Source organism: Lycium barbarum, chromosome 7 (assembly GCF_019175385.1).
Source record: "Lycium barbarum isolate Lr01 chromosome 7, ASM1917538v2, whole genome shotgun sequence".
Classification (NCBI taxonomy): domain Eukaryota; kingdom Viridiplantae; phylum Streptophyta; class Magnoliopsida; order Solanales; family Solanaceae; genus Lycium; species Lycium barbarum.
Window position 1 is genome coordinate 121,118,147 of NC_083343.1, and position 15,049 is coordinate 121,133,195.

A 15,049-nucleotide genomic window follows, 5' to 3' on the forward strand; every position below is an offset into this window, starting at 1 on the left:
CTATCATAATGTAAGTGGAATATTCATGTAAAATCGATGTTCATATCTTTAATTAATCACAATAATTAAGGGGAATTTGGCATGGTATATCAACTCCTATATAGAATTGGCAGAAAAATAACAATTTTTTTAAATGTTGGCATTAAGTAGCCAAAACCAACGTTTTGGGGTTTTTATTTTGTATCACCTGACCCGAATCCGCGACTTAAGTAGTACAAAAAAAAATTGAATCAAACTAGTACAAAAAAAAAACACATTAATAGGTTTCACGCACGAAATTCGTGCGTGAAGCAGGTGACCATAAAACCGTGAAAGAGTAGGCCAAAAACAACACGTTAATTATTACCTGCCCATTTTGTTTGTTAAAGTTGATGCCTGCTGCTAGTTTCATCACAATTACACAATGGTACGTATTTCCAAATTTACAGCAATATTAATTATTCCAACAAACCATATGGGTTAGTTTTTTCTTCTTTTCTTTTACTTGTTTTGGCATCTAGCTAGTAATTTCAATACTAGTTAAAGACCAAGAGTAGGATTTTTTTGTTAATTTTGTCTTTGTATCTGAATGTATTTGTTGAAATCCATTCAAATACATGAAATTTGAATATATTTGGCTTCATATATAGTTGGAATGTACACAATGTATTTGAAATACATCAAAGAAATACATCAAAAAAAGCCATTGAAATACATCAAATTTTTTTTTTGTAAAATACATAGAAAAAATCACTGAAATATATAAAAAAAAATACACGGAAATACATTATAGCAAAAAAGAAATCACTGAAATACATAAAAAAAAAAAATCACTGAAATACATCAAAGCAAAAAAAAAAATCACTAAAATACATCAAAAAAATATATTAATATCTAATTTAATAGCTCTACCGTTAAAGGCTAAAATCAAGGATCCTGATTTTTTTTACCGTGTTCTCATGTATTTGTTGACAACAAATACACGCGAAAACATACACTATTTTACTAAAATGTAGCTACAAATGGTAATATTTTAAAGGGTAGCTACAAATGGTAGGAAGCTATAATAAGGTAGTCATTTGAGTAAGTTTGCCATATATGAAATTAAAGAAGACAATGTGGATAGTTAACTTTAAAGAATTTTTATTTTTAAAGTTTCTAAAACTTAATTACGCGGCAATCTTTTTAATGTTTATCATTTTTGGAGGAGAACAGGCTTCGTTTAATCCTTGAAGCTAAGCCTATTGAGGTATCCTACTCTTGGTCTTTAACTAGTATTGAAATTACTAGCTAGATGCCAAAACAAGTAAAAGAAAAGAAGAAAAAACTAACCCATATGGTTTGTTGGAATAATTAATATTGCTGAAAATTTGAAAATACTTACCATTGTGTAATTGTGATGAAACTAGCCGCAGACGTCAACTTTAACAAACAAAATGGGCAGGTAATAATTACCGTGTTGTTTTTGGCCTACTCTTTCACGATTTTATGGTCACCTGAAAGGCCTAAAGTACATTTTTTAAGTTTGTTCCTTTCACGCACGAATTTTCGTGAAATCTATTAATGTATTTTTTTTTTTTTGTACTAATTTGATTTAATTTTTTTTATGCTATTTAAGTCGCGAATTCCACCTGACCCATTAACTTCTCCTATTTTTTAGCCTCTCCATCATGTTCGTTTTCAATCTCTTTCATCCGTTTTTCACCGCTCTCTCATCTCTTCTCCCAAAAATTCTGTGGAACCGTAAATCTCTCAAAATTCATCCCTAACCACATCCTTTTCTATTGATATCATCTAATTTCCAAGAATAGTTATAGGGGTTGTTCATAGATTGGGGAATAATGAATACACTGCTACTACATGGCATCAAATAGGAACAATGACAACAGCCGCCTCCGGTGGACATGGAAGTCCCAGTGAAAATAGCAGGAAAAGCTCTGTGCTTCTCAATGGAGGAATTATTGGATACTGATGATGTTATTGCAGCAGATCTGAGTTGGCAATATGATTAGGAAGCAGCTGACAGTAGTATATTGTTAATTAATTCACATTGTATAATCAGTTTTTTTTTTTCTTTTGTTTAGAAATATAGTAGTTTTGATTAGTGCATATAAACAGAAGGAAAAGGGGTTATCTGTCAAGTTCTCTTCCTCTGTTCATTGAAAGGAAAAAAATGAGTTCCATTTTGTCTGGACATATATTGCACGGAAGAAAAATTTTTGTTCAATTCATCTACATGATTAAACAACTTCTTATATCACTAGCACATCAAAAGCATATATATTAAGCAAAACCCATTCATATGAAGTACCATGTATACAAGAATCGATGCCAATGAAATCATCTTCAATTACGTAGACAAATAATAAGAATGTATACACTGCATACATAAGAGTAAACGGATAACAACAATTCTCCCATGTATACATTTATATATATTATGAAGTACCATGTATATACTCTGATATATAATGTCAACTATCATGTATGCATTATAATTATTATACTATTAAACAATGTATATTTATTATGTATAAAAAGGGATAAAAATATCAAACTATGCATAAGAAGAGTATCGTGTATACATTCTGGTATATATTGTGAATTACCGTGTGTACATTTTGATATATATTGTGAAATACCATGTATACATTCTGATATATGTCGTGAAGTACCATGTATACATTCTAATTGTTATTCTATTAAATAATGTATATTTATTATGTATGAAAAAGGATAAAATATAAAACTATGCATGAGAAGAGTACTGTGCATAGTATACATTCCGATATATATTGTGAAGTACCATGTATACATTCTATAATATATTATTGTGAAGTATCATGTATACATTCTGATAAATAGTATGAAGTATCATGTACACATTCTAATATTATACTATTACACAATGTATATTTATGGGGGTCAGGTCTAAGAAATCCTATTACAGACTCAAAAATCTTGCACACATCAATAAAGTGGTTTTTGTTTCTATATATGTGTCACGCCCCGAACCATGGCCTGGGCGTAACACGGCACTCGGTGCCTGACTGCATGTGACCGAGCGAACCACATGGCTTGCTGAACCATCATGAGGCATACATGAGCGGAAATATAACGTGAAGTGCATGATGAGCTTTTATAAAACATAGTAAGTCATAATATTAAACATAAATACTTGATTAAGTCATGAATGCGGACAATATCATAAATGAGCCAAACCGGCTAACCAACTCTGGAAGTCTAACATGACACTTGTCTTGTCTATGAAACTTCTAACATGAGTCTGAAAAGCATGTAACATACTTTGCTGAGACAAGGCCCCCAGCATACCTTTAGATGCAAAACTAGATAAAGAAAGAAGATGCCTAAACCCCGAATGAGATGGGGCTTACCAATAAGCTGGTACGTGCAGATCCTAATGAGCAGAAGCGTCGTCCTGTAAATCCGTACCTGCATCGTGAAATGCAGGCCCCCGGGCAATAAAAGGGGACGTCCGCACATTGAATGTACTGGTATGTAAAGCACTGAAAGAAATAACATGGGACATGGAATAACATGATAAGAACTGAAACTGAAAACCTGTACATGAACATGAGCATGAGTATATATATATATAACATAAGTAAAACATGATAAGTAGGGAGAGCATTTCATAAACCGACACATGATATCACCACGTGGATACGTGGAGTTTGGTACCTCGCCGGACCAGCAGAGCCCCTATACTTTGCCAGGGTATAAGGTGGTAACGTGTCTGATGGATCTATTCAGTGTAAAATTAAGGTATCGTCCTAACTGGGCGGAGCGATCCTTGTCCTATGGTGGCTACATAGTTTCAGGCTATCTGAGTCTTCTCGGTAATTCGTGCAACTCCCAAAAACATGAACATAATATAGTTGGCTAAGAAGCCCATGACTTTCGTGAATTAACTTGTACTTGTCTTGTAATCATGATTTCACGAAATAACTTGTAAACATGGTCTCATGAAATAACTTGTAAACATGGTGTCATGAAATAACTTGTAAACATGGTGTCATGAAATAACTTTTATTTAGCATGTATGTATCTTGTATCATAGCATGAAAGTAATTATATTATATTGTTGCCTGAAAACTTGTAGACATGTAGGATATTCATGAAATAATCATCTTATTTAAAAACATGCATGCAAGAACCCATGGAATACAAGATATGGGTTTTCATGGATTACGGACGGATTCTCAATAATCATAAAGAAATATTAAGAACTCAATGATGGAATTATAACAATTCATACATAATATAATCATGGACAAGGACCTAGGGTTATCATGAGCATGGTATAGAAACCCTAGTTTTAGTAGAGAATCATAATTTATAGATTATGAGGCGTGGAGAGAACAATGATGTTCCCACACGTAGATAGTAACTCTACATACCTTAGTCGCTCCAAAACTTGAATTAAAGACTTGAGCTTTGAAGAAGATTTCCAAAATCTTGAATTCTTGAACCTTGAAATGGGTTTTCTTGAAAACCCTAATTTTAGAATGATAATTTCTTGTTTAGATTACAAGGATAGGTATTAGAATTGAGTTGGAATAATTAGGGTAGGCTTACCTTGGTGTTCTTGATGATGGAAGAGGGTAGGAAGTCGTTATAGGGCTGGAAGGAATAAAAAATAATGACTTGAACTGGTATGGACGAATATATACTGTCTTGGGAAATTGCAGTTTACGTCCAGCACAGTGCTGGCCGTATTTTCAGTTTACGGGTCGTAAACTGAAATACGGGCTGTATTTTGCAATACGGACTGCACTGCGTCTCTTCAGTAAAAGGGTCATAACTCTTTGCACAGATGTCCGTTTGACCTCCATAATATACCATTGGAAAGGTATTTCAAAGCTCTACAACTTTCATCAAGGAAGTTTTCCAAAATTCCAAATACATTTTGAAATATGGGCCGTAAATAGAAATACGGTCCGTATTTAACCATGTGACACCAAAATGCCAAATTCCAGAATGTTCAGAAATTCTTGGTTTCAGTTTACGACTTGGTTTACGGCCCGTAAACTGAAATACGTCCATTGTTCATGGGCGTAAACCACTATCTCACAACTGAATAGGAAAATTCCAATTCCCACATTCTTTATCTGATTTTCCAAGTCTAGGATCATGGTTAAAGCTTACGTTAAAAGTACGAGGTGTTACAATACGAACCCTTTAGTGATAGGAGTAAGATAAATGGCTACATGAGATATTTTGGATTTCACCACTGTTTGGCCAATGACAATGGTCGGATATGGTGTTTTTGGAAAAATGCTGACTTTACAGAGGTGATTACTAATACTGATCAATAAATAACTCTCAAACTAAAGGACACTGCCAATGACAATGGGAATTTTGTTACAGCTGTATATGCCAAATGCACTCCAGGTGAGAGAAAAGAGCTATGGGATAGCATTGTGGACACCAGTAATAATATCACTGGTCCATGGTGCATGGGTGGTGATTTTAATGTGATTATGGATCCACAGGAGAAGTTGGGAGGGCTGCCCCATAGAATGAGTAAAAGTATGGATTTCATAAAATGCATGGATTCTTGTGGACTCAGTGACATTGGTTTTACCGGACCAAAGTTCACTTGGTGTAACTACTGGTGACCTAGTAAAAGAGTATGGATGAAATTAGATAGGATTTTCATAAATGATGAATGGGCACAAAAGTTCCAAAGCAACACTGTCAAACATCTGTCAAGAACTGGATCTGACCACAGACCTTTGCTTATCAAGTGTCATAATGATCAACATAACCATATTAAGTACTTTAAGTTCCTGAATTTTTAGGTTGAGCAACCAGACTTTCTTGAAAAGGTTCAAGCATCCTAGATTGAAAAAGTTAGAGGCAATTCTATATGGATTCTACAAACTAAATTGAAGAGGCTGAGCAGAATTCTAAGTCAATGGTCCAGACAGAGTATTGGGGATATACAAATACATGTTCAAGATTGGGAAGCTAAGATGGAAAGCCTAGAAGAGTTAGACATAAGGAATAATACTGAGCAAGGAAGAGAGGATCTTAACAAAGGGTATGCTGAATGCACCAGGTGGTTGAATATGCAGGATTCAATGTTGAGGCAAAAAACTCAGTTACAATGGTTTAAAGATGGTGATAAGAACACCAATTATTTTCACCATGTACTGAGAATCAAAAGAAGAAGGTTGCAAATTCAAAGAATAAAAAACATCAGAGGAAGACGGGTTCAAGGAGATGATAATATTGCCAAAGCTGCTATCAAGTTTTACAAGAAACAGTTCAACCTCAATCATACAGAAACAAATAGTAGGGTGCTGAATTGTATTCCTCAGGTCATTACAACATAAGAGAATACTATGCTGACCAAACTGCCTGATGAAGAAGAGATCAAGAATGTTGTGTTCAACATGAGTTGTGACAGTTCTGCAGGGCCTGATGGATATAATGGTATGTTTTTTCAATCTTGCTGGTTAATTATTAAATCTGATCTAATTGCTTTTGTACATGAATTCTTTAAAGATAGAAACTTGACTAAGTTTTATTCTCACACATGCCTTGCTTTAATTCCTAAAGTTGATTCCCCTTCAAACTTTGCTGATTTAAGACCTATTAGCCTAAGTAATTTCTCAAATAAAATAATTTCTAAAATCATGGCTAATAGGATGAATTCTTTACTAAACCATATCATTTATGAGAATCAAAGTGGCTTTGTCTCTGGTAGGAGCATTACAGACAATGTGATGCTCACACAAGAGATAGTGCATGGTATCTCTAAAGATAACACTGGTGGCAATGTTGTTCTAAAGCTGGATATGGCCAAAGCCTATTATAGGATATCATGATCTTTTTTTATTAAGGTTTTAAATAAATTTGGTTTCAGTAATGAATGGATAGACCTCATTTGGAGAAGCATCTCTAATGTGTGATATTCCATCATTATAAATGACACTAGATATGGTTTTTTTACTTCTTTTCAAGGCCTCAAGCAGGGAGACCCCCTTTCCCCTTCCCTCTTTATTATAGCTGTTGAAGTTCTAGCAAGGTCTCTAAATAATCTTTTGCACAATCCCAACTTTATCCCCTTTTCAATGCACAGAAATGGTCCTCAAATTACTTATCTTGCATATGCTGATGACATTGTCATTTTCAGTAGTGGTAACTCTAGGTCCATTAAGCTCATCATGGAACAAATTAGGAAGTATGAAAGGATTTCTGGACAGATGGTTAACAAAGACAAAAGTTGTTTTGTGACTCGTCCTAAAACTTGTGCATATAGAATTAATAGGCTGAGGGTATGTACTGGTTTCTTGGACAAAAAATTTCCTTTCACATACCTTGGTTGTCCTATTTACATTGGTAAAAAGAGGATCTCTTATTTTGATGGCATGGTTTCCAAAATCATAAAAAGATTAAATGCTTGGCAAGGAAATATTTTGTCTTGTGGTGGCAGACAGGTTCTAATCAAGAGTGTGATTCAATCTTTGCCTATCTACATCCCCTCTGCCATAAATCCTCCTAAAGGAACCCTGGAACTCATGGAAAGACATATTGCTAATTTTTTCTAAGGTCATGCAAATGGTAAGAACAAATATCACTGGAGTTCTTGGGATAAACTTTGTTTCCCCAAGAATGAAGCTGGGATTAACATAAGAAGCATGGAAGATATATCTGAGACTCCATCAAGAGATGGTGGCAATTCATATCCAAAAAGTCTTTATGGGCTGATTTCTTATATGCAAAATACTGTCCAAGAATGAATGTAGTTAGTAAGAAATGGATATCTGGCAACTCTCAGGCCTGGAAATTCTTGTTGAAAGCCAGAAACAAATGTGAACAACATATACAATGGAAGATTAACTCTGGTGAATGCAACTTCTGGTGGGACAATTGGATAGAAAAGGGGCCTCTTGCTCAAACATACTCAAGCTTTATCAATAGAAGTAATGCCAAAGCCAAAGTGAAGGATTTCATAAACCACAACAGATGGGATGCACAGAAGTTGTATAGTACTCTCCCTAGCCAAATGGCATTATATATCCTTTCCATTGAATTGGGGCAAGAAAATGATGATGACTATGCTATTTGGACACTATCTCAAGATGGACAATATTCCAATAGCACAGCCTGGCAACTGATCAGAAAGCATAGACAGGTTAACACAGTTATCAACAAGTTGTGGCACAAATCTATACCATTTAAACAATCTTTCATTTGCTGGAGACTGTTTTATGGAAAACATCCTTTTAAATAGGCAATGCCCTAGATTGATAATCAAGAACCTGTTGACAGTGTCTGCTGCCATGTGCCAAAAGAAGAGACCATTTAATATGTATTTGTGGAAGGTAAGGCTGCTGATTACATATGGAAGTCCATGGGAGCCCCTTTTGGATTTACTCATCATCATATGCCAATAAGGGGTTTGTTGAATTTATGGTGGAACAAGAAGGCTAAAAATAGAGTCCACAAAATCATTTTACAAGCTACTCCTATCATGGTTTGCTGGGAAATATGGAAGGCTTGGACTGCATGTAGATATGGGGATAGCTGCAGGTTTCAATTTTATAGAATGGTTACCAGATGCATTTGGAATATGAAAGCTGTTATTCAAGATGCCTATCCTAATATTGCCATATATGATAGTTGGGTCAACAATTGCAATCACGCAGAAAATCTTAGTCCTATTATCAGAATCTCTATGATCAATTGGAACAAACTTTCCCCTAATGTGGTGAAATTGAACACTGATGGTAGCTACTACAAGTCGTCTCAAAGAGCAGGTATAGGGGGAGTGGTGAGAAATGAAAATGGGGACATCATTGTGGCATTTTCCATCCCAGTGCAATGCAGCAGCAGTAATCAGGCAAAGGCAATTGCTGTTAGAACTGGTGTAGAATGGTGCAAGCTAAATGGATATATGAACCTTCATGTGGAATTGGATAGCCTTATCATTACCAATATGTTGATCAATAGGAGCACCAACAATCTCAAGCTAAAACACTTAGTAAGAAGCATAACAAATTTATTGAATGGCACCGACTATTGTATATCTCACTGCTACAGAGAAGTCAACAAGGCTGCAGATTTCTTAGCTAAACTAGCTGCTACAAGTGGTAACAGGACCTTTTATCACTCTCTTCAAGACCTTCCTAGAGAGGTGAAGGGATTGTTACAACTTGACAAAGGACAACTACCAACATTTAGAAGGAGATTTGAAAAGTGTAATTTCTTTGTTGGTTAATATATTTTTGTACTATGGAAAGGAACTCTCTATTAGGCTACTTCCTTTCCTGATTGTTTTTGGCAATCCTTTTTGTAGATAAGAGGTAAGGTTCCCATGTCCCCTTCTTATCATTGTAAGTTTTCAACTTATTAATAACATGGTAGGGGTCCAAGCCAAACCCCCCACATCATAGGCCCTCAACCTTATGGTGATGGCTTAAATTAAAAAAAAAAAAAACCATTTTAAAAATCTAATTAGCAAAGTTGAGAAGAAGACTGCCAATGATGTTTTTCATTATAAATAGCCACTGTAAGAAGAATTAAAAAAAAAAAAAAAAAAAAAAAAAAGACAAGGCCAGTTAACATCACACGGTTAGTTGGCTACCTAGAATGCTAAATATGGGGAAAAGATTTTTGGATCCCTAGAATTGTGGAGGCTTAATACGTATTTGGCTACCTAGTGCCATTATTTTTCGGCCTATGATGCTAAATACAATTTAGGTCAAAAAAATGCCAATTCTATTTAGTACTTGTATATATATGTCAATTTCCCATAATTAAGTAATAAAGCTTACATAGGTATAAGACATAGTGGCGGATGGTGTGTCCAAAGCACTGGGTTCAGATGAAGCTATACTTTTGATGCAGAGCATAAATTTAGAGATAATGGTCAAACAAACATCTGAACTATCACTTTTTCGTGAGCTTCCTACCTGAACGATCAGGTGTGCGATTTTTCTACCTAAACTATCACCAATTGTTTGTCAAAACACAGCTCAACTATTAATTGTTCACTTTTCTTCAAAACAACATTCTCTTTATGGGTTCAAGATTTAAAATATACTAACGAATTTGAACCATAAAATTTAAATCTTGAATTCGCCTCAGCATATGACATCCACCTATCTCACTTGATGCATGCAGTTATTATTTTGATACAGATATCAGGTTAGATTAAGTATTCCCCCATAATCTTTGAAAGTATTAGTCTATCAGAAGGGATACTTCAACAACCATCCGTTGTTGTCTAGTTGGTTAGGATACTCGGCTCTCACCTGACAGACCAGGGTCCTGGCAACGGAACAACCATTTTTTTTCCCAGCACACTAACTTTTTTCGATTTTGCACCTAAATTTTTTGCTCAAAAAAACATTTACCTTTAGTCAAGAAAAAGAAATGGATGTTGCAAAATCTGTGCTTACAAGCCTAAAAACAGCAACTTTATTTCTAATATTTGCATCTCTAAAAATTATGGGTACACATTACGGTCAATACCAAGTCTAATATTTATCGGATGAGATTAAAACTTGTCTTTATTAAAATTTAAACAATGATCTTCCGTGATTTTCACCCACTTTATTGACCATTAAGATAATCTACTACACATGACTTGGCCTAGGGAAAAGGTGTAGCCTTAACATATCACTTCTCTGTGCTTGCTGCAAGATCTACATCATTCTAGCTACGTGAAAAGGCAAATAATAAAGTGAATTGTTGCATAAATTCTTTGGATTAAAATGAAATGACAGTAAGCTAGCTATGTTGTTTAATTTGGACTTTATGGACAAAGTGCTCCTCCACTTTAACACATTTCAACTAGTATTATTAGATATCTCCAATTCAAAATTGTAATCAAATGTTTGTTTTAACTGATCAAACAATAGGAAAGCCTTAAAGTCCGTAAAAGAAAACACCCTGTGGTATTTTTTTTTGTTTAACCATTTGATATTCCAAATTCAATAGCTAATTTGATGAATTCAAATTGCATTGATAGGGTCCATTTAAGGAAAAAGCGTTCCTTTTCAAATGTTATGCATCTATCACTTCGGGTGAATGAACTTATTATTTTGAGTTCGATTTTATATATATCGAGTTTGGTTAAGTATTTTCCCTTTCTCTTATTTAGTCTATAATTTGTTTCTGAGTGGGAAGATGCAAGAACAACAATCCGTTGTAGTCTAGTTGGTTAGGATACTCGGCTCTCATCAAACGGAACAGCTCATTTTTTCACCACATCTCACCTCATTTTTTCACCACATCTCACCTCATTTTTTCACCACATCTCACCTTTTCCGATTTTGCACCTAATCTTTTGACAAATTTTTCGACTGAATATTTTTTTCCACTCACAAAATTTTTACTTTTAAAAAAAAAAAAAAAAAAAAAGTAAAATGCACGTTCTAATACAATTGCAACTTTCAAATATCATTTTTTTCTCACTTTCTTTTCAAATATCATTTTTTTCTCACTTTCTTTTCAAATATCATTTTTTTTCTCACTTTCTTTTCAAATCTCATATTTTGTTTGTCCAAATGTCTACTAGATTTGCTATCTTAATTGATTCTGTTGATAAGATGTACTCCGTTAAAAGAAATGCAGAAATAGATAACACATCCAAATATTTTATGTAGCAAAAAGAAGATAAAATGCGAAAAAGTACACGTTGAGTGGAACAATAAATCCAAAAAAACAGAGAATACAATAAGCGATGACAAATCATAAGACCTAATGCTCTAGTTAGCTATCAAAAACCGGTGGTCATTTCTTATTAGTCTCCTATTAATAATGATCCAAATAAATCCATTGTGTTTTGTTTAATTAAAGAATTTAAGTTATATACATGATACATTGGGAGTAATAAATAACGATGATTTGAAGATATAGCTGTTTTTAAATTGTCAGTATGTATAATTTAAAGTTTAGCTTAATATATAGATAGCGTTTTAAATTTGTCAGCAAATTTCATTTAGACACCTTGAATTAAGGTTTGTTCCAATTGTGCATCTGAACACATAATAAAGTGTTACTCCCTCCGGATCAAAAAAAGAGTCCACTTAGCCTTTTTTAATTGGATAAAAAAAAAGAGTCAACTTAGCAAATCAAGAAAGAATTAACCTTGTTTTTTCATATTTGCCCCTATTAAGTGTTATATGATCAAATCCCAATGTCTATTTAATTAGGGGTAGTTTAGTCAAATTACCTATTTTTGTCTAGGAGTTAGTATTTTCTTAAGAGATGTGCAAATTGCTAAGTGAACTCTTTTTTTTTATTCGGAGGGAGTATATTAGACACTTATGGTTCAAATTTTGAAAATATTATCAAGGGCTTATTAGATAGCTAAGGTAATCACATAAAGTATATCATCTCCTTTAAGTATACACATCAACCTCAATTGAAATAGGCATGAGATTTTACAGTTTATCGAGGCAAATGTATATAATTAAAGAAGGTGACATAATTTTAAGTATTTAACTTATTTACATAATATACGCGTAATAACACGCAAATACCTTTTTAAGATTTTTAAATCAAAAGTGTTTAATGGGAGCACTTTCTTACATATTCAACCTTAATTTGAATATCTTATTAGTCTATGTGTTTATGCTAAAATTTCTTATTAAAAGGGATCCATACAATGCCATCCACAATGAAAATTGGCACTAGTACATAGTACGATCTTGTGTCGGATCGATGATGACTAGAGTAATCGTGTCCTCCATTCATGCTATTGCCATCCTCACAATATCATTTTGACTTTGTCTTCATGCAGGAACATGAAGAGGACAGATTTGGAAAATGAAAGAGAGGAAAAGATAGGTTATGTAAGAGTTCTATTATGACGTGATTTATTTAGGAAAAAATATTTAAATTCAGCTTTTGTTATAAAAATATTGCATTATGGATGTCCATTTAAAAATTCTACAACTACAACTTCATGCAAAGCTTGCAAGCTTACAAATAACTCACAGCTTGCAATAAGCAGCATCCTGAAAATATTGGGTTTTAATGTGAGATGAATGGGAAATGGAGGGGAAAAATTATGGATGGAAAATAAAAAAATTGAATTGTTCCTTTTTACTTTTTAGATGAAGCATTTCTCCCACATTGGTTGTGAAAAGGAAAGTTCTTATGCTTAAATATAGATGCACTCCCTCTAGTTGCTAAAGGATTGAGAAGAAGACAAGCCTCGCACTGTCGTCGCTCGCTTGTCTTTTAATCTTTTTGAACCAAATTTAATTAATTTTAAATTCTTTAATTATTAATTAAAATTCAAATTATGACCTGTTTTTCCTGATCCGGTTCTGACCCGCTGATCCGCTTTCCTTCCAGGAATAATTTCAACTGCTGCACATGCGATGGCATCAGTAGAGAAACCTGAATTTTTTTTTGGAATTAATTTCAAAAGATGGCAGCAAACAATGTTCGTTTGGTTGACAACTCTTGGTATGAAAAAGCGCACAAATGAAGATCCTCCTAGTCCTGAAGAAGGAATGCTACAAAAATCAGTGCTTCATGGTTATTGAGGCTTGGAAGCATTCGGATTTCTTGTGGAAGGATTACATCCTTAGTGCTTTCGGATGACTTGTAAAACTACTATAGTACTGCAAAGATTTCAAAAGAACTGTGGATTGCACTTGAGAAGAAGTATAAAACTGAAGACGCATACTTGAAAAAAATTGTGGTTGCCAAGTTTCTAGACTATAAAATGATGGACAGTAAAACTAGTGGAACCCAAGTTCAAGAGATCCAAGTTCTTATCCATGACCTCATTGCTGAAGGTATGGTAATTAATGATGCATTTCAAGTGGTTGTGGTGATTCAAAAGTAGCCTCCTTCATTGAGAGATTTCAAGAACTACCTGAAACACAAACGCAACGAAATGACCCTGGAAGATCTTGTGATTCGTCTGAAGATCGAGGAGGATAATAAGGCTGCTGAAAGAAAATCGCATAGAAACTCAACGATTATGGGAGCAAACATCGTTGAGGAAGCTGCTCCAAAACAAAGAAAGGAGCAGAACAAGGAAAAAATTCAAAGGCAACTGCTACAATTGTGGAAAAACTGGACACAAGGCTCCGGATTGTCGGGCCCCTAAGAAAAACAAGAAAAAGGTCAGGAAAACATAGTGGAAAAGAATGATGAAATTGATGATCTGTGTGTTATGCTTACGGATTGCAATTTAGTTGGAAATCCAAAGGAGTGGTGGATTGAATCTGGAGCCACTCGACATGTTTATGCTGTCAAAAAAGCATTTGCTACGTATGCTCCCGCTGGATCCGAAGAAGAGCTTACCATGAGAAACACTGCAACAGCTAAAGTTGAAGTATTTGAGGATATTCTTGAAGATGACTTTCGACAATGTGTTGACTCTCAACAACGTTCTTCATGTTCCTACTATTGGGAAGAATTTCGTTTTTGTCGTACTTTTCGTTAAAAACTGGTTTAAGTGTGTTTTTGTTTCTAATAAAGTTGTTATCAGCAAAAATGAGATGTATGTAAGAAAGGGTTACCTCACTGAGGGCCTTTTCAAACTTAATGTAATGGATGTTGACAGTATTATAAAATTCCAGCTTTGTCTTATTTATTGAAGTTAAATTATTTGTGGCATGTTCGTTTAGGACGCATTAACTACAAAAACCTGCGAAAATTTATTAACTTAGAAGTATTGCCTAAATTCGAGTGCAATAAATTAAAATGTCAAATATGTGTTGAATCTGAGTTTGTTAAACATCCTTATAAGTCTATTGAAAGGAATTTCAATTCTTTAGACTTAATTCATACAGATATTTAAGATATGAAGTCAATATTATCTCGCGGTGGGAAAAAGTATTTCAAAACTTTTATTGATGATAACACTCGATATTGCTATGTTTATTTGCTTAATAGTAAGGATGAAGCAATTGAAGCATTTAAGCAATACAAAAATGAAGTTGAAAATCAATTGAATAAAAGATCCAAATGATAAGAAGTGACAGGGGTGGAGAATATGAATCTCCTTTTGAAGAGATATGTTTAGAATATGGATTTATTCATCAAACTATTGCCCCTTACACAC

At 34.1% G+C, this 15,049-nt stretch overlaps 1 protein-coding gene across 1 annotated transcript; it reads left to right on the forward strand.

The window, feature by feature from the left end:
* Positions 1-7,082: 7,082 nt before the first annotated feature.
* LOC132601848 (uncharacterized) lies at positions 7,083-7,559 on the forward strand. The gene has a single exon (XM_060314906.1). The coding sequence runs from the start codon at positions 7,083-7,085 to the stop codon at positions 7,557-7,559; it is 477 nt and encodes a 158-aa protein (XP_060170889.1).
* The last annotated feature ends 7,490 nt before the right edge of the window (positions 7,560-15,049 follow it).